This window comes from Saccostrea cucullata, unplaced genomic scaffold (assembly GCF_032062105.1).
Source record: "Saccostrea cucullata isolate Sc308-1 unplaced genomic scaffold, CSIRO_AGI_Scuc_v1 ctg13607, whole genome shotgun sequence".
NCBI classification, from domain to species: Eukaryota; Metazoa; Mollusca; class Bivalvia; order Ostreida; family Ostreidae; genus Saccostrea; species Saccostrea cuccullata.
The window spans coordinates 26,735-45,747 of record NW_026931056.1 but is presented as its reverse complement, the minus strand read 5'-3'; the positions used below and the strand labels follow the sequence as shown (position 1 = coordinate 45,747).

General features: G+C 32.5%; 2 protein-coding genes across 3 annotated transcripts; both read left to right on the top strand.

Moving 5' to 3' along the window:
• Positions 1-3,199: 3,199 nt before the first annotated feature.
• LOC134231216 (uncharacterized) lies at positions 3,200-4,630 on the top strand. Its single transcript, XM_062713147.1, has 2 exons — positions 3,200-4,195; positions 4,406-4,630. The coding sequence occupies exons 1-2, from the start codon at positions 3,200-3,202 to the stop codon at positions 4,628-4,630; spliced, it is 1,221 nt and encodes a 406-aa protein (XP_062569131.1).
• A 4,388-nt stretch (positions 4,631-9,018) lies between these two features.
• On the top strand, positions 9,019-18,982 carry LOC134231214 (uncharacterized oxidoreductase YxjF-like). Of its 2 annotated transcripts, none has more exons than XM_062713145.1 (9): positions 9,019-9,182; positions 9,910-10,078; positions 11,064-11,158; positions 12,068-12,190; positions 13,851-13,954; positions 14,290-14,362; positions 17,866-17,927; positions 18,094-18,144; positions 18,708-18,982. In XM_062713145.1, the coding sequence occupies exons 2-9, from the start codon at positions 9,921-9,923 to the stop codon at positions 18,798-18,800; spliced, it is 759 nt and encodes a 252-aa protein (XP_062569129.1). In that variant the 5' UTR covers positions 9,019-9,182; positions 9,910-9,920; the 3' UTR covers positions 18,801-18,982. The 2 variants fall into 2 exon arrangements, with proteins under 2 accessions (XP_062569129.1, XP_062569128.1); XM_062713144.1 differs by having other exon boundaries at positions 9,020-9,182; positions 11,064-11,185.
• The last annotated feature ends 31 nt before the right edge of the window (positions 18,983-19,013 follow it).

Genomic DNA, 19,013 nt, shown 5'->3' with positions numbered 1-19,013 from the left:
ACATACTCTTACAAAATGTCTTTGAATTTGTGCCAATTGTTTGGCAAAATACTTTGGGAATCAATCAAGCACATTTTTGCCTATCTCAGCAGATGAAAAATTAAATGAAAAAAATATGAATAACAAACAGTATTCAAGGTCAAAAGCCATTTTTAGAACAAAATTTGAGCAGAGCAGACATAAACCTCCAAAACCTCGGAGGTGGGATCTGGTGCCATGGAGATGTGACCATCCCCTGCCGAACTATAACACCCACCATGTACTCTTTGTCTCGATCGAGAAAGAATATTTAATGCACACAGATAGCCAGTCAAATACGAGTAGTTTGTAAATAGATCTTCGAAAGTAGTGTTGATACTTTTATAATTTACGCTTTGAACTGTAGGCAGCAAACTGTTCAATTGATGTATTATAGTATACGTGTAGGTCATGTCTTAACTGTACTGAAACTTTGTTGTTTTTTAAGTAAAATGTTTAAGAATCCTTTTTGTTGTATATTTTAATGTTTCCAATTTTATTTTAGACTGATTGAAGACTTTTTAAAAATTATTGTTTTATAAAATATGCTGTAAAGTAAAAGAATGGCAAAAATGATTATAGATCAAAACGTTGTCTCCAACATTTGAAATATGAAGATAATTATCAGTTTCCTGGCATATAGGTTACAGTCAAGGTCACAAGTCCTTTTTGGTATCTGAAACAAATTAATTAGTAAAAGAATCAGGCAAAAAACCCGAGCATTCCGTGCTCCTATGTAAAGTATGTATGGAAAGCCGTGCCTTAAAGTGGTCGAGGCACGGACACATTTGAAATATGAGATCACACGGTTTTACAAAACCCGTTATCTAGTTTTATATGGACTCACGGATTCTGTAAACCCGTAAACCCGTGTCCTTTTCCATATATGGAGACACGGAAACCCGTGTGTTGCTGTATACCATATAAGGAGTCACGGGATCTGTGCATTTTTTATGGCCATTAGAGAATCCCATGTAACTGGATGCCAAAATGGTGACTGAAATCAAACTAACTTCACATTGTTTACATTAATGCTTAGTTTTAGAATTTTAAAAGTTAAAAATTTTAAATGAATATGTCTATTTACTTTCTGTTAAAGATTAACTTTATCAGTTACAATCCATGCTAGTTTTTAATTAAGGTTTTAATGATAATGTACAATATTCAATTGTGATTTAATCTAGTAGCTACTTAAGTTTGCACAATCTGAGAAAACATTTAGTTTAAATAAAACTTTCACTAGCACAGTGATGTCACACAAAATATATACTAGCTATAAAGGATTAGTGAAAGTCCCACTAAAGTCATTCAAATAAACCTAAACTATTTCATCATGTTCATTGTCAACATTGCAATTCTGGAAGATCATGAAAATTGAACAATTGACTTATTTATTCTACATGTAGATTACACTTACTGCATTTAGTTCAAAAGTGAAGCAATTATCCCAGACTGACATAAATACAATTCCAACTGACATCTTAGTTTAATATCCTTTAACTAGAGCAAAAAAAGACACATTCTTAACTCAGGGCCATGAATCCCTCCAATTTCATTTTCAAATAAAGGAAGTTATGATTGAGCATGCTCAGTAAAAAGCCGTGAGATATAAATAAATAATTTGAAGAAAAACCCGCCTCAGTTAAAAATCGTCTCCCTGGGACACGGATTCCGTGCCTTCACACGGATTTCTGTGAGTGAGGATTCCTCACTTTCAGACACGGAAGCCGTGTCCGTGTCTTGGACATGCAAATGCGGCTTTTTAAAAACCCGTGCTGATTCCGTGTCTTAGCCGTGCCCAAGCCGTGCCTATTCCGCCTCAAACTTTCGTACGGGTATGCATGCCAGATCTGAAGTCTTTATCTCCTATGGTTCAAAAGTTTGGGCGAACGTTCGAAAAAGCTATTTTTAGCATATACATCATAGTCAAGGTCACAAGGTCATTGACCTTGGTGTCAGTTGAAAGTGCTTAATGAGTGGAGTATGCATACCAAACAAGAAGTCTCTATATTTCACGGTTCAAAAGTTATGGCAAAGGTTAAAGTTGACAACAGACAGACAAACAGATAAACAGACAAATAGACAAACAGACAGACAGGACAAAAACAATATACGCCCCAAATAAATTCGTGCGCATAAGAATACAATTCGGGAAAACAGCAAACACGGACCTCTGAAAACAGAAGCAGTAAGATCTGGTGCCACTGATCAATGAGCATCCCTTGCCTACCGGTCACAATCAATGTGTGCTTCTTGTCTTGATTGGGCAAAAGATAAATCCTCAAAAAATGCAGTCTGCAAAAAAAAAAAATGGCCTTATACATAGAATGAAAAACACCAGTAAGCATTCATCGCCTCAAACCAAGGCCAAAATATACGATTCTCTCCCATGGTTGAATGAAAAAAAAATATTTCATACTTCATTAAAATATTGACCATTGAGAGTTAAGCATAGTCGGAAAATTAACTTTGTTGCGACCTTTCACTTCCAAATCGCAGAATATTTTTGTGTACTGATGATGTTAATGTTGATTTACCCTTTATATTAATATTATATAAATACAATCATAATCTATCGTATAAATAGTTTGAAATGTTTAAAAGTGGAACACTGTGTTAGCAATTCACATTTCAGTACGTTTAATCTAACATTAAAGTACACTCTGTCCTTTACTACTAGTACATGCACAGGTTTATACACACAGATTAATTAATCAACTGATATCATTTCGATGTAGATAATAATGACGATAAGATTAAATAGGGGTGTTTTAGTTATTGATTAAGAAGAGTTTCATTGCTAAAGCACGTATAATTTCATACATTTACAATGTTTTCTTTTTCTTTCTGACTTGTGTACTTTATAAACATTTGAGTGTTTGTGAATTGTTATGGTCATTTTAGTCGTAAACGTATCATTAAACAGAATCGAATCCAAAATCTACAAAAATGGATACCGACATTCGTGCACAGGAAATCATTAGATGTGACCTTTGCGAAAACAGTGTTGTACAAATGTTATGTAATTTGTGTTCAAGGAATTTGTGCATGGGTTGTGTTGGAAAGCACATCTTTGACACATCTAAATAGCATGATGTGGTTCCTATTGATTTGAGGAGATCCAAACTTGTATACCCTCAGTGCCAAACCCATTCTGAAGAAAACTGCGAAATGTATTGTGATGATTGCAACATTCCAGCGTGTCCAAAAATGTGTTATGTCTGAAAAACATAAAAGACATCATATTACTAGCGTACAGGATTTAGTAAACTCAAATAATGAAGGTATTGAAAAGGAAAAGAAAAGATTGCAAGAAACGGTTTATTCAAAGTTGGAGGAAAGAGTTTCTGATATAGAAACCCAGTTAGAAGAAATAGACGGAAAATATGAAAAACTTACATCGGAAGTCTCACAGCATGGAGAAGAATGGCGAAGAAAAGTTGAAATTGCTATACAGAAAAACAAAGACAAAATTAACAAGATGAGAATCCAGCATAGGGACACACTGAATAAAAATCTAGATGATACAAAGAAACTTATTGCTGATATCAAACTGTATATATCAGAAATTGAGGATATTTTAAAATCCAAGGAAGTTTCCAAATCACTTTCATATGAGACAGAAGCAGAAAAATTCACCCATCTTCCATCCAATTCAAAAGTTGAGGTTCCGGTGTTTACTGAAAATGTTAATCCAGATCAATGTTCTCATTTATTTGGTTCTTTGTCGTCATTATCCATAACAACAGAAGAGAATGGCCAAACCACGAAGACAGAAGCTGTATCCTCTCCTCGAATGACACAACTGCTTGAAGAACCACAGCTCATCACCAGCATAAATACTGGAAATGAATACTTACTACACAGTGTTACCTGTCTCAATGATGATGAAATCTGGACAGGTGGGTCCGACAATATCATGAAACTGTACAACCTCCAGGGCAAACTACTAAAATCAATTAGAACCAAGTCAGGAAAGTCAGCACGTGACATAGAAGTGACACGGAGAGGGGATCTTGTTTATTCTGACCCTGACACAAAAACAGTAAACATAGTGAAGAATGAACAGATACAGGACGTTATTAGAAAGCAGGGGTGGAAACCTTACAATGTCTGCATTACCTCCTCTGAAGACATCTTGGTATCTATGGTCAGCGAAAATGGCGAACAAGCTAAGGTTGTCCGTTACTCTGGTTTTACAAAGAAACAAACCATTCAGTTTGATAGTGACCATAAATCTCTATTCTCACTTGGTTACTGTAAATGCATTAGTGAGAACAGAAACTTGGACATTTGTGTCGCTGACAATAAGGACAAAGCAGTTGTGGTGGTCAATCAGGCTGGATAACTTCGATTTAGATACGAAGGTTCTCCCTCTTCTTCAAAGGGGACCTTTGGTCCAGTTGGTATCACAACAGACAGCCAGAGTCAGATCCTGACAGCAGACTGTGACAACAACTGTATTCACATCCTGGATCAGGAAGGACAGTTCCTTAGTTTCATTGATAATGGTCTTCTAAAACCTCCATGGGATTTATGTGTAAACACCAGAGGCAATGTCTTTGTTGTTGAGTGTTGCAATGGTAATGTGAAGAAAATCAGATATATGTAAATAGTTATTTAAAAGGATTTTGATTCAGAAATTCTTGTCATCAGAGGAATGTAACGAACAAAAAATTCATTATATGATTAAATATATGGACTTCAATTTTGGAAATGATGGAAATCAAAATTAATGAACTAAAAATTTGCAAAGGTTATCAACAGTTTATGAAGAGTGGACAAATAGCCCGGCCTACCTTTTGTAATTTTTCATAGACGTTATATATACCTGTGAACCATTGTATTCTTCTCTGTTTTATATTTCAAACCAGTATTTATGATTGAGATTGTCTTTTTCATATACCACTACATAAAAAACGTACAACTGTATTAAAACCATAACAAACTTCACAGCTGAATAGAATTAAAAACACATTAAAAAAACATTTGTCATAATATTTTTTATCTCTGATATCAACACTAGGATAAATATACCATTTGCATTGCCATGTGCCATGTATGTTTTTTTTTTTTTTTTTTTTTTTTTAAAAATCTCTAATATCAATACAAGAGTGTATACCCTTTGTATTGCCATATGCCAAGTAAGTTTTTTTTAAAAAAAATCTCTGATATCAATACTAGTGTATATATACACTCAACATTCGTTCAACCTGAACAAACACCAGCAGGAACTCATGGCAAACGTCTATTGTAGGCTTTTATTGCCTTTCTGTCATTTCGTTGAAATAGACATCCTCTGAATATCATCTCATTTATTTCTTCGGAAAACCATGGTTTAGGCAGTAAGCAACGCTGAGCACATCAACTCTGTAAATTTAATGTGTAATGACTGTACCATCGATGAAATCAATATCAATTCATGATATCAATGGAGTAATATTTCGTTTGAAAATCTATTTTAAATGATTATTTATACAGATATAAATATATACAATGAAGTGTCTTTCTTCGTTTTGTTTTAGTGGGTATTAACGTTGCAGTCATTACAGAAAAAAAAATCGAAACTTGATTTCGCGGGTTTGCATTTTTCCTGAAACAGTTGCAGCATTTAAACCTGAACCATCGTATAGAAAGGTTTAGGAAAATCTCAAAACACTTTTACTTTTACTATAGGATTGTATAGAGAAGTATCTTTAATTTTCGAATTTTGATTAAGTTTTTGAAATTCTGTAATATAATTTATGTTCAAATTATAATATTTGTTTAGAAAAATATATTATACAATATATTCATGAGGCGTAGAATTCTTTAGAGGTCTTCTTTAGACAAGTTGTGATAAAACATTAATTTATAGAGGATATCTATATTGTGTGATTTGATATTGGCTTTATCCAACGAGTTAAAATGGTGTATATATTCGCGAGGCTTGCCGAACGAATATACACCATTTCAACGAGTTGGATAAAGCCAATATCAAATCACACAATTATAGATGTTCTATTTATCTCATACGACTTTTGTTTTAACAAAAGTTTGAGACTTGCCCTGCGAAACTACATGAATGATTGCAAATTGGTGACGTATAGGCTAACTTGATGACGTAGCACCGTTGATGTTTACATTCCCTCGAAAGAAAGTAGATCGTATTCAAAATGTAGAATTTTTGCTATCTGCGTATTTGAAAACATTTTGTGACAATTGCTGGAGCTTAACATCAATCGAACTTCTGAATGAAAGTTGTAAGGACCATAGGATCGTGAAAATGAACTCTTTGGACGATGGCAGTACAAAACGTGTGGGGCAAGGCTAGGGGCCTACTTGTAGACTCATTGTTGATCCATGGTAAGTTACACCTACATTACTAGCTAGGTAGGCATACGTAGTATAATATAAGAAAGCAATATTGAAGATGTTAAAGGAATCTTATTACAACAACTTAACTGCTAGGCTTTACTTTCTCCGAAAACGAATTAAAAGGGGGGGGGGTAACATCTGTCTTCAAGTAGCCAATACAGGTTCCTTGATAAAAAAAAAAAGACACTTCTTTTTCATATACGAGTTTTTTTCTGGCTTTTAACGATATTATAGCTCTTTGTCATTCATTTTATTAGGGCAATAATAGGGATCACAAATAAAAGTTTCAAATAAAATCTTGAAGCGAGGGATCGTGTCAAAACCGGAAGTGCTATTGATAAAGCATCTACCCGTTGATAAAGCATAAGTTTATCCAACGGCCTGTATCACCAACACGTATGAGATAAATTGCAAAAGCTCATGATCAACGGCATCTCGATATATCGCCCGGAAACGAAATCTGTTCAGTGAAAGCAGGGGACAGAATAAAGTTATAATTAATTCATGAAAAGAAAATATTTCGGGAAAATGCTTTGCGATGTATTTTAAATTATGCACAATGACTTCGATTTAGAAGGAAAGCACTTGTACGGATATAATTTGATTTCCTTCACAGGTAGGTTAAGGTTACAACCAAATATTCTACTTGCCTATGTGCTATGACGTCATAATAAGCTATATGACGTGAGATTTAGAGATAAAAATTTCTTAAAATCGATATCTAAGATTGATTTTAGGTCGTAAAAATGAACCAAAATATGCAGAGAAATAATATCAACGGAATTTTGTCGTTCCTGGGCCTCTGTAATTACCACAGGGGTTACATACCAAACCAGTGACGTCATAACTGTTGAGCATGCAGTAGCAGAGTGAAAGTGAAAAGTAACGAAAATTGATGTAAACAAACACAAGAAATCGGAGTTTAAAAGCATTTAGAAGGAATATCATGTGTACTTCTTGTGGGAATAAAGCGTATGAATAAGGTATGGTAATATTATTCTGCAATTTCTTCATAAAATTAAAGCAGGGAGGATGTTTACTTGCCGATCAGCCTTTCCTCTGTCGTTCATAGCAAAAAACAATGCAAAAGTTGAACACTACGTCGCATACCTTGAAACTTAATTTTTGTTTCTATCTAAAGTTCTTATTCTTTTGTTTTTGGAAAGTGCTGCTAGAATCGTATGGTTTACGGGAATTGATGCATTTTTTTCGATGTTATGAACAAAATGTAAAAATTTTGGGAAGGTTTCGTCCGAAATTGTTGAATAATTATTTTTATAAGATGAGAGTAGGATTCTAGCAGCACTTTTCATGGTACAGAGATGTTTTTACATAACTATTAATATAAATTGGAACTAATTATCCCCGGGGTAGTGTTAAACTTTTCACTTTTTCATTAAGGAATATTTTCTAATTATAGACGTCACGTGGTGACGTCGTGGTGAAGTGCCTCCTGTAGTATAGGTCCCATTGAACTCTATAGAATACATAATTATAGTAAAAGTTTTATCCTTGACTTTTCCGATTTCATAGTGTTGCATAATTATAAAAAAGTGTTAATTCGCCGAATTCTGATCCATGTGCTGCCTTAACAAACCCGCGTTCACATGTCTCAAATTTTAAATATTTGGGAAACATTCCACCCAGAGTTTCCTAATGCAGAGCTTCCTCGGACAGACAAAATTAAGTCGAAATAAAAACAGTGTAAAGATGCATATTCTTGTTAATTTGTTTTTCATTTATTTGCCTCTTGCCTATCTGTACACTCAGAATGTTCTTTAATAGAAGAATTTAACAAATGACCAATGGCAAAATTAATTTAACGAATTCTATTTTTATAGAAAAAGCAGCTGCTAATGATGCCAAGAAGCTTGGTCTTTGATTTATCGTGGGAAATTATTGAATTTAGATTTTAAACGTCATAAATTTTCATGCTATTGACTGTGGTAAAATTTTGAGATTCCAATTTTTTTTGTAAATATAAGGAATGGTTTTATGTAAAGTATGAATTATAAGTGTGAGTAAATCACACAGACTAGTTAGCTTGTGTTTCATGGGAAATAAACCTATGTGACAAGTGTGTGTCATTTACTCATCAATAACTCTCACAAAATAGTAAATAAAAATCCTTTCAATTCAAACCCCAATTTTTATCCCGTGATCCCCAGTTGTACACTTAAGTAAACGAAATTCATTTGAAAAGATAATGTTAAAGTTTGACCTTCTCTATCGATTTCTTGTCAAATATGAGCCATTTAAATCGCAGTGGAAGAAACCCCTAAATACAAGCACTAATCATACGTGCATTTGACTGCAGTGAAAATACTGGGGGTCACGTTTGACCTCAAGTCGAACTTGTAAATATTAGAGGAAAACAAATGCGTTACAAAGACTGAGAGAAAATCATTTAAGTATTATGTACATTTCATGTTCAAAACAAAAATTGGATCTCATGAATTAATATAAATTTCTCAAGCATGAATATTTGACCCCACTGGATTGAAGGAATTCGATACCAATGCAAATAATAACTGTATACATTATTTGCATTGGTATCGTTTTATTAAACACATGTGCTCTCGATAAAGTATACGTACTGTTCAGATGAAATATATAGAGATTACGAACAGCAGCGACTTCAAAATCGCAATAACATACATGTATCAATACGCTTATCAGTAGAAAATACATTGTGGACGCTTCACAAACAAGAAGTTTAAGGATTTTCATCTAAGGTAACCTGTATACGAGCGACACTGATATAGTGTTCAAGTGACAAGATTGCTTTCGGAAGAGTGTCCTGTGTGGTAAGTTTTTTTCTTTTTCAAATGTATTCAAAATTATGCAATGAATAGTTAAAATGCTCGACGTTCTAAAGTAAATATCCAAGTTATCTGCTGCTATTTTAGTGGGGCATAAACACTGGTAAGAAAAAGGTAGTAGGAGGGGTATTTTGCAAGCAGCTTTTTTAATAGGACAGTTTAGGGCAAGAAAATATTTTTCCAAGCATTTTGTACAAACTATAAGGGATTCTTTAAATCTTGCCCAAGATGAAGACTTGTACATTTCAGCAAGACAACCATAGGTCAATTTTGGGAATAAAAATCAGTTCCTTATAAACGTAAATTCACTTTATAAAAGTTCGTTAAGGAATTGCAAAACATCTCGCTACATCCGTACATTCCCCATATCTTTGTTTAAAAAGTGAGGTTAAATAAGATCATATCCATGAGGTTCTTATGGTGACAGGTGACATACACGACCAATATTGTTTCAGTTGGAATGATGCAAAAAAGTATTGAGAATACATTATATGAAGTTATGATGTTATCATAATCACGTGTCATGTGTCAAATGTTGCGCTACATTCCCCTCATATCAATTCTAAAATAAAAGAGTGGTTTAAGATTATATTGTTTGCCAACATATTACATCAGAACAACACCAAAATTAAGATAAAGATTGGAATATTTATTTAAATGTTTTCCTCTTATCTGTTTATTTATAAATGACATGGTTGAACATCTATTTTAGATTTTATTAGCATGTCACTAAACGGGAAAACTGCCTTAGTGACCGGTATTTGTGGAGGCTTGGGATCTGAAATTGCTGTATCCCTAGCCCGATCTGGATGTACTATTCTCGGAACAGACCGTTTTGATCCAGAAACTGTTGCAGATGGCATTGGGAATCTAACCCAAAGGTTATTTTTAAAAGTATTTTCTATCAGTTCATAAGAATTGAGAACCTGAAATATGAATATAATGAACAGTAATATTGTAGAAGCAGAAATTTTCATGGGGATAAAATTTCTTTGATTTGTTATCCAGAATAGTCTCGTTGGCATTAAATTTCGTTGTTTTGAAAGCGAACCTATTCAATATATAGTCATATACAATTTTGTGTTGGATTTAATTCCGTTGATTATTGTTAACAACAAAATAAACGAAATTCAATATCCTACGAATATTTGTGCTTTTACAGTAGTTTTGAAAGGTTCGTTGAAATCATACACATTTTGGGCAGAGCGAATCGAACATTGGATCAGGTTCCTTTGGGAGTAAGCATCCAATATCATACGATCAAATATACTTTGTGCTCTTTTTCACGGTCGGTCAAAGGAAAAAAAAATATCCGAAGACAATTCAGTGTGAAATGGTGGACCAGATAAAAAACATAAATTAACATTCGACTTAAGGTTCATCGATACCCTGATAAGAGAGATAGCTCTTAATGACATAGATGTCTATTATTCTTTTATATATTTGTCAAGTTGATCTGTCTTTGTTGTCCAATTTTCCATGCAAGCTATGCTATATTAGTGTTGGTTTAACTTATAAAACACATTTCTTTTGGAAAAACATTAAGGTTCAAATAATTTTATATGAGTGAGCAGATGGTTTATGAACCTTTAGGATAGATTGTGTATATAAATAAGGTTATTGTATCGACCATAGACTTTGTGAAATGTTGATTTTAAGCGAGTTTGATGGTGCTCTTGTCTCTTTACCTTATTTGCTGACAGCTTGCCTCGATTTAGAAGTCGTTCGCACGTAGAGCATGTTCTTACATATTGAATCAATTTGAATTGAAAAGATGGAATGATAGCATTCAATATTTATTGCTAAATTTCTTGAATTTGCTTAAACTGTAATTTTAATGATTAATCAAATTTATTTCATCCACAGATGCAAAACAGACGTTCGGTATTTTGAGTGCAACCTGCTGAAGAGAGAATGCATAACTGATCTTTGTCAGAAAATTGACTCGGCCGTTCCTTCTGGTATAGATATATTAGTTAATAATGCAGGTAAGTTATATATGACCTCTGTACATAATCACATAATAAACCAATGCTTACTGAAAAATTTTTTGTAGGTTTTAGACTTGTCTTAAAAATTATATGATAAAAATGCTTAATATCAATTTTTGATATTCCATTATAACTGAAAAACTGAAAAATGAATTTATCTCTCCAATTCCATTTACATATTCTTGAATTCAATATTATTATATTCAGTGAAGAATAGTCCTAATATTCTCTGTAAAGAGAAACAGTCAACATTTTTGTATAAGTTCTTTCTAAAAATATTGACAGTAAATCAATTTTCACTATTGACCGGAAAAGATTCAGAAGCACTTGGTCCTTAGTCAAGATGCAGATAATTTAATTCAATAAAAATACTATTTTATTGGTTCTCTTTCATATTTGTGTCTGGCGATATCTCATTCTTTTGTGGCTAGCTAAATACATGTCTAACCCCCAATTCCAGTCAATATTTGTATATTACTAAAACTACTTCATCTTCATCCGAATATATGTGGTATTATAATTCGTCTATATCTCAGCACTCTGTAGGTTTCTTCGAGAAATGAATACAACAATGGTATGAGCTACTTAAAAGTAGCCTAATTTGAATTTTTATATAAAAAAGAAGGAGTAATCATTATTGGCGGAATTTGTTGGGGCCTTGGACAGGGGCCCCGTCCCTTTTGTTTCCAAAGTATAAATTAGATTTAATAAATCTAATAAATAAATAAAATCTAAATAAATGATCAATGAAATAAAAAAAATTGAATTTTTTGGCGTGGTTGCTGGTCCCTACCCTACCCAAACTGATCCCTCTTTTTCAAGATTCCTGGATCCAAAACTGAACATGATAAAATTTGTTTTTTATTCTATATCTTACAGGAATTGTCCACTCTGACTTCCTAGGAAGTAAAACGCTGGAGAGTTTTGATGAAGAAATCACTGTAAATTTGAAGGCACCATTTCAGCTTTGTAAATACGCTTATGTTTCAATGAAAAAGAAAGGTATGGATTAATACAATGATGAAATAGCAATTTCTATTGCCCATTGTTAGAAAATATGCTATTAACTTCTTTTTTATGTGGCAATAAAACATTTTTACTTACATATGAAGTAATTTCTCCCAGATGATTCGATAGTGTTCAAGAACTGATTCAAGAGAGCGTGAAGGTTCAAATAATTCTTAAAACTAATTTGGTAACTGTCTTCTTTCCTCACTCCCCATAAATGTCTTATTGACAAATAAGTTTACATCTCGCAAATTCCTTTGTCGATTCCATGACCTTGTTTGCAAATGACATGTTGTTTACGGCCTTTAATACAAATTGTTTGGAGTTCACATTCACATTTATTTGACTAAGAATTTTAATGCTTACACCATAATAGCAATGAAGAAACAGCGGATACTGTACGTCGTCATGAAATGTTTATTTTCGGATGAGATCTGGTCCTATTTCCGTGCTCGACCTCGAGGTTCTTTTGAAAATGAAACTATTTACTTACATCAGATTTTAATTATAATTTCTGAAAAGCAATATTTCCATATGATGATATGATTTTAAACTGCTTTTATAAATTAATGATGAAAAAAATGATATAAAATAAAAAGTATGAACTTGATTCAAGAGATCAAGTATACAATCAATAACTTTTAAAATCTTTTTTGAATATAAAATAATGCAGCCTTCAATTTCAATTTTTCTGTACATATAATTAATATTAAATTAGTATGGTCCTGTCAAAAGTTTGAGAAGTCAAGAAAATTTAAATATGAATTGATGTCGTGGTTGAAGATATTGTTTAGTAGTAATGCATATGAAGTAGTAAACTTCCTGGTAGTCAAAATTTTGTTGATTTTTCCATGCCTCCGAAACAATAAAAAATAACACCCAAAAATAATTGCTTTCACAGTACAATGTACCCAATAAGGTTTGTTCCCGCTTTGCACACATTTGAATTACATGTAATTAAAAAAGTGTGCAAAACGGGAAGTTGACCAGATGAGATAATTACTTAATTGCTATAGTCTATACCATACTTGATAAGTAGGTGAAAGGTGAACTTATAGTGAAAAATAAGAGAATAAATACAAAGTTAGTGTATTCAATATTTATTTATTGATCTTAAAATCTTCCTGTCTTGGGCATTATTTTTCAAATTTAGATATATTGTTATATCTTTAATTCATTTAGAATTTTATAAAGATTGTAAGTTATTCTATTTTTTTTTTTTTACTAAATTGGACTTAATTAACAAATAATATTAAATAATTAATAAGTTGTTCAATAGAATGAAATATTGTCCCATAAATAAATATAGAATTTTGATAATATGCTTAAAAATTGTATTAAACCTCTTAAGAATACATTAAGCTAATTTCAGGTATTCACAGGTAAATCCAGGGAAATCCAAACCAAAAATCAGACTATAATTGTTATCAAAACACACTTCTCACCTACTGTTCTATACCTAATTATCAAATGTGTGCAAAACGGGAACACACCCCAAATAAAACCTCTGAGTTTTCGATATCCTATGACTCAACCTCCAGATTTTGCCTGGTAATTGAGGAAATTAATTCAGAATAAGTAAGACAAAGGTAGGGGAAAGTGATACATATGTTAAGTATCTTATTAATTAATATATATATATCTTTTAAATTAGGATGGGGGAGAATAGTAAACATATCGTCGATGTTAGGACTAGTAGGTTGCACTCAATCCACAGGATACGCAGCCACAAAGTCCGGACTTATAGGTCTTACTAGGGTAATATTATCACTAAGTATAATTATTTTCAATTAGTATTAATAGTTAATTTTGCTAGTATATTTAACTTTCATCATCCGAAAGCAAAATTATTAAATAATTGAATTCACTCAGGTACAACTAGTATTTTCACTAATTATGATTATGTTTAATTAGTATTTATATTTATCTTTATTAATAATATTCAATTTTTCTAATTTTAAAACAAAAATGAGACATGTAAGAAAAGAAACGAATTACATTTATTTATCAATCCTTACGTCTGTTTTCCCATTTTAATGGAAAATGAAAATAAAATCTGTCGATTGTTGAATTTCATTTTTGTTTATAACAAGGCTATTGCAGTAGAGGGAGCGCCACACGGAGTGACATGTAACAGCATTTGTCCTTCTTTAATGGATACCAACTGTAAGTTTTACAAATCGAATGACAGTGTTCCAAATGTTATGATTTTCCCTTCATTCCCAATTTTAATTGAATGAAAAAGAGAGCAAAATAGGAAAAACGTTCATTATGAAATGAGGATCGTTGGATTAAATATATAAACGTTATTTTACTTGAAAAAGACCTTAATGGTAACCTAACAACCAAGCTCCTTGTTAGACGTGATGGCTAACTTTCAATCGTTGACATCCCTTTCTTATGCAGCAATATACTTTCATCATCGGCACACGTAGTCTACATCTCTAAATTGATTCGATATGCAAGAGCATGCTTTACGTATGTACAATTTCTAAAACGAGGTAAAATATTGACAAAGAAGTTGAAACAAGAATATCAGCAGTTTCGTTTAAAGTCATCCTTTCGTAAGCTCAATGGTCAGTACAATGGCCTTGTCAGCAAATACAATTTGTCATTGAGTCAAATGCCGACTGATGACGTTCTACATACAGACTCTGAGACGTGCTACTACCCCAAAAAAGCGTGTGACTTTCGTGTGCTTTCCGTTTCGTGCAATCCGTGTAGCGTTTCGTGTAACCCGTGCAGCGTTTCGTGCAAACCGTGTAGCGTTTCGTGTAAACCGTGCAGCGTTTCGTGTAAGCTCCAAAGCGTTTCGTGCAAACCGTGTAGCGAGCGTACGAGAACCGTGTGAGAAACGTGTGACATGTAATGTATAATATATATTTGTTCGTTTTCTTTTCCCTCTAAAGAAAATGTGTTCAAATTAATCAACTGTGTACAACAATTTTAAGGGCATTGAATTCAATATACTATCAATGCAATTATGGCTTCTTAAATATTTTTACTCAAAGAAAGAAAGAAATACCGGTATTATTTTTTTATTTAGAGCAAAAATATATCAGGACTCCGCTCTTGTCTTTACGTTTATAGTACGTGAAAGAAAGTTTTGTTGAAACGATGTGTCATTTAATACCTTTTCATACATAAAATTTGTTGCTCATTACTGTCAAATAAATGGATAAAAATTTTAATTCACGTGCACTGACGACCACATGTTTAGAAACGAGGGAGGGGGGGGGTCTTAAATTAAATTACTTGTACAGTCTTTCATTTTTTGTTGTAACTTTCAATCTAATGTTAGTTTAAATAAATGCTGAAATTCTATTCTTTTTTAAAAATCCTTTGTTAAATATATACGCAGATACACCCCTTAAAAATATGTTGGAATCTTCTTTCCGCCTTTCAATTGTGATCAAGGTCATTTAGAACAACGATCACGGGCTCCGAGTGCATGCCAACTGAAAACCTGTTTTGCTTTCTATATGTACATGCTGAGTTCACGGCTTTATGACACCTGAAAATTACGACTGGGTTTTTTAAAAAAATAAAATGGTTCTATAAATATTTAATGGGTACAACTTATATATCAGCGGATTTCATCTTTTATTTGTAAGTCCGAATTTCTAGCCGTAAACAGTAAAATAAAGAGAACTGATTTGGTAGTCTTTTCATGAATCTCATGTAAGAAAAGTTAAGGAGTAAATCATGAATAAATGTATATTATTTGTTTTATAAATCAGGTACTTTTTATTTCATCTAAGATATTTCAGTTTTCTTGTAATATACCTGATTGCCGGTGTAAAGATCGATCTACATTGTATGTACGATGTATAGTGAAATGCCGCGACCATTAATTAATGTACACATATATACATGTACATACGTCTAGTCGGGTTTTAAAAAGAAGGATTTTACAGTATGATGGGTATACTGATGTTATTTGATAAGTTTCATGTAAAAAGAGAAAGAGAATAAAAATAGATTAAGACATCACATTTATCCCCCCTCCCCTTTACTGGCTTCCCTCCTACAGATAATGCTTACATAAGATAAGAAAATTCTTTTAAAATGTATCAATAATCGTTAGTAGAGTACATAGGCAAATTTTATTACTAAATAAAAATCAAAAAAAAATAATCCGCCTACGGAAATCAAACACAATATAATCAATATTATTTAAAATAAATGAGTTCATATTCTTGCAGTAAGAAATCGATTTTTTGTTTAATTTATTAAACTATACTCGTAAAAATATTTAAATGCAAGTGATACATTGTAATGAATGACTAAGACATCAAAAAAATTATTTTATCAAACAGTCATTTAGACATCGGTATTTCGTCTTTAAACATTTGGATAAATAGATAAATACGAAATGACAATTATTTATTAATTAATTACAACTATCAGAGTATTAAATATTTCTATCGCTTTATATGATACTAGTGTACTGATATTAAATTTAAACAGCTGCTAAATGTGGCTTTGTGAAAGATTTCCATTTAATTAATGATAAAACCATAATAATGTCCGAGATATTCCTAGTAGAAAATCCAAACCGAGGCCAAATCGTGCAAGAATCATGTAAAAAGCGTGTGAGAAACGTATACAAAGCGTTTCGTGCAGCCTTTCGTATAAACCGTGCAGTCTTTCGTGCATAAGTTATTATTATTACAATAATAATATCCTTTATGTGACAGAGTTATATTAACTATAATTATTTTATTTGTTATAATTTATTTCTAAGGTATCATGTTTTACTTGGTAATTGTAAAGTTGTTTCATGTTTATAACTTTTTAGATCGGGATCAATTACCTAATTTTAATCTATGACACCATTGTCTTAATTTACAGCCAATCAGCGTGGCTTCTCCTAATCACGTGACCATTGTTTTATTTTTTACCAAAGGAGAAAGCCACACAAATTTACAAGGAAATTTTTTATCGAAAAACCCTCCATCCATCCCCCTCTCTTCCACCGTCTTATATTATATTTATTATATATGTACTTATATTAGTGTTCATATTTATTTGTTTGGCGTTTATTTTCTTTTTACCCACCCTTTTTTGATGACAGGCATATCAGTGCCTGCTTTATGATATATGTAATTTTAGGGGGTCAGATTGCATAATATGTTACCAAAGATTTTTGTATTCTTTCAAAGTTTGTTCTAGTCTTGTCTGCCCCCCTTATAATATGTTTATATTTTGTTTTGCGTCATTTACTTCAATAAATGACAATTTTTCACTTTCACTACTGTTGTTATTTTAATTTTAATCCATCAAAAAACTAGCTCAGTTGACTTGGCTTCGGTCTTGCATAATAACACAGGAACATAAAAAGTGTTTCGTGTAAACCGTGTAGCGTTTCCTGCAAACCGTGTAGCGTTTCGTGCAAACCGTGTAGCGTTCGTGTACCGTTCGTGCAGCGAGCGTGTGGGGTAGTAGCACGTCTCAGGGTCTGTACTTATTGCTAGGCATTATCTACATTTTAAATTGACGACGGATTTTCCCGTTATTTCCCTATCATGAATAGGGGCACACAATTTACAGCTGCATTCATTAAATTTAAAAACAAATATGACAACATGATATGACAATATGTGCATGCATCATAAATGATTTTGTTTCCATTTGTATATGTTGACGCTGATGCACATAATTTGTAGTTCTTAAACCTGCACTGGTGTCCATGCAAAAAGAATCAGGGGAAAGTCGAGAAAAGTGTCTGGTAAAAAAAAACTTTTTATTTCATATTTAAAAACTCAGCTTATGTATTAAAACAAGAAGTCTGATATTACAGGAAAAACATTTTCAGCCAAAAACCACAACCAGTTCTGTCTGACTTTATCATATAAAAATATATATAGTATATATACATTTAATTTCAATTTCAGGAGAGTCTTGCAGGAATGAATCCTACGAATAAGAATACAACACCTTCTCAGGTATGTGATTTGTAATAAATGGCTATGTTTACGTAAATGTACACTAAATGAAACAAATGTGAATAAGTTCAATATATTTATCTCCGACGCCTCTACTCATTTCAGCTACATGTAAATATAAGACTTTGAATTACCACTATGGCGATAATTTAAGTTGATAGATTCTACAAAAGGATTAATCGGTTTCTATGAAAGATGGTGCAGGGAAAGAAAAAGTATCACGTATATGAAATATACATATATATTATAGTGAACAAGAGGTTATAATAATTTATTATTTTCATTACTGATAATTACTGATGTGATCTACTTTGTAAGAAGTTTTCAACAGATTGTAGTTTTTAAACAGGTATTTAGTAATTGAAATATTGAGACAGAGAAACAGAACATGTATCTAAAATCTGAAGTCCATCAAACAATACAAACTTTAATGCAGAGCAAACATGAACCCCTAAAACATCGATTAACGTGGGGTCAGGTGCCATAAAGAAGTGCAACTCCCCAGTCGACTGGTATCAATTTTTCGTCCTATCTTTTATATCATTCTATTTTATCTTTGACAGGTGGCTGAACTAGTTACCTTTCTTTGCTCCCCGGCAGCAGACAATACGACAGGGACAGCTATTCCAGTAGATGGTGGATATACAGCGCAATAGACGCTTAACCACTTCTAGTGTCATGTCTAGTGCCTAAAAAACGGTCTTATTTCTGTCACTGCTTAAAAAGCAAAATCTTAAAAGAACCTTGTTCATAATTCCATTCTATACAGGCCAATATGTAGTATTCGTTGTCATTTGGGAAAGTTTGAAAAGAAGCTTGTACATTTTTGGTGGATTAAACAAAGCAATAAAATATTACTTTTGATTATT

Bases quoted from the DNA above. Each gene is read 5' to 3' on its own strand.
- LOC134231216 (XM_062713147.1), top strand. From the start codon at position 3,200: ATGATTGCAACATTCCAGCGTGTCCAAAAATGTGTTATGTCTGAAAAA. The intron at 4,196-4,405 runs GTTGTCCGTTAC...TCTTCTTCAAAG, and splicing joins AAAATGGCGAACAAGCTAAG to GGGACCTTTGGTCCAGTTGG.
- LOC134231214 (XM_062713144.1), top strand. From the start codon at position 9,921: ATGTCACTAAACGGGAAAACTGCCTTAGTGACCGGTATTTGTGGAGGC. The intron at 13,955-14,289 runs GTAATATTATCA...GTTTATAACAAG, and splicing joins GACTTATAGGTCTTACTAGG to GCTATTGCAGTAGAGGGAGC. The intron at 17,928-18,093 runs GTAAAAAAAAAC...TTTCAATTTCAG, and splicing joins AAAGTCGAGAAAAGTGTCTG to GAGAGTCTTGCAGGAATGAA.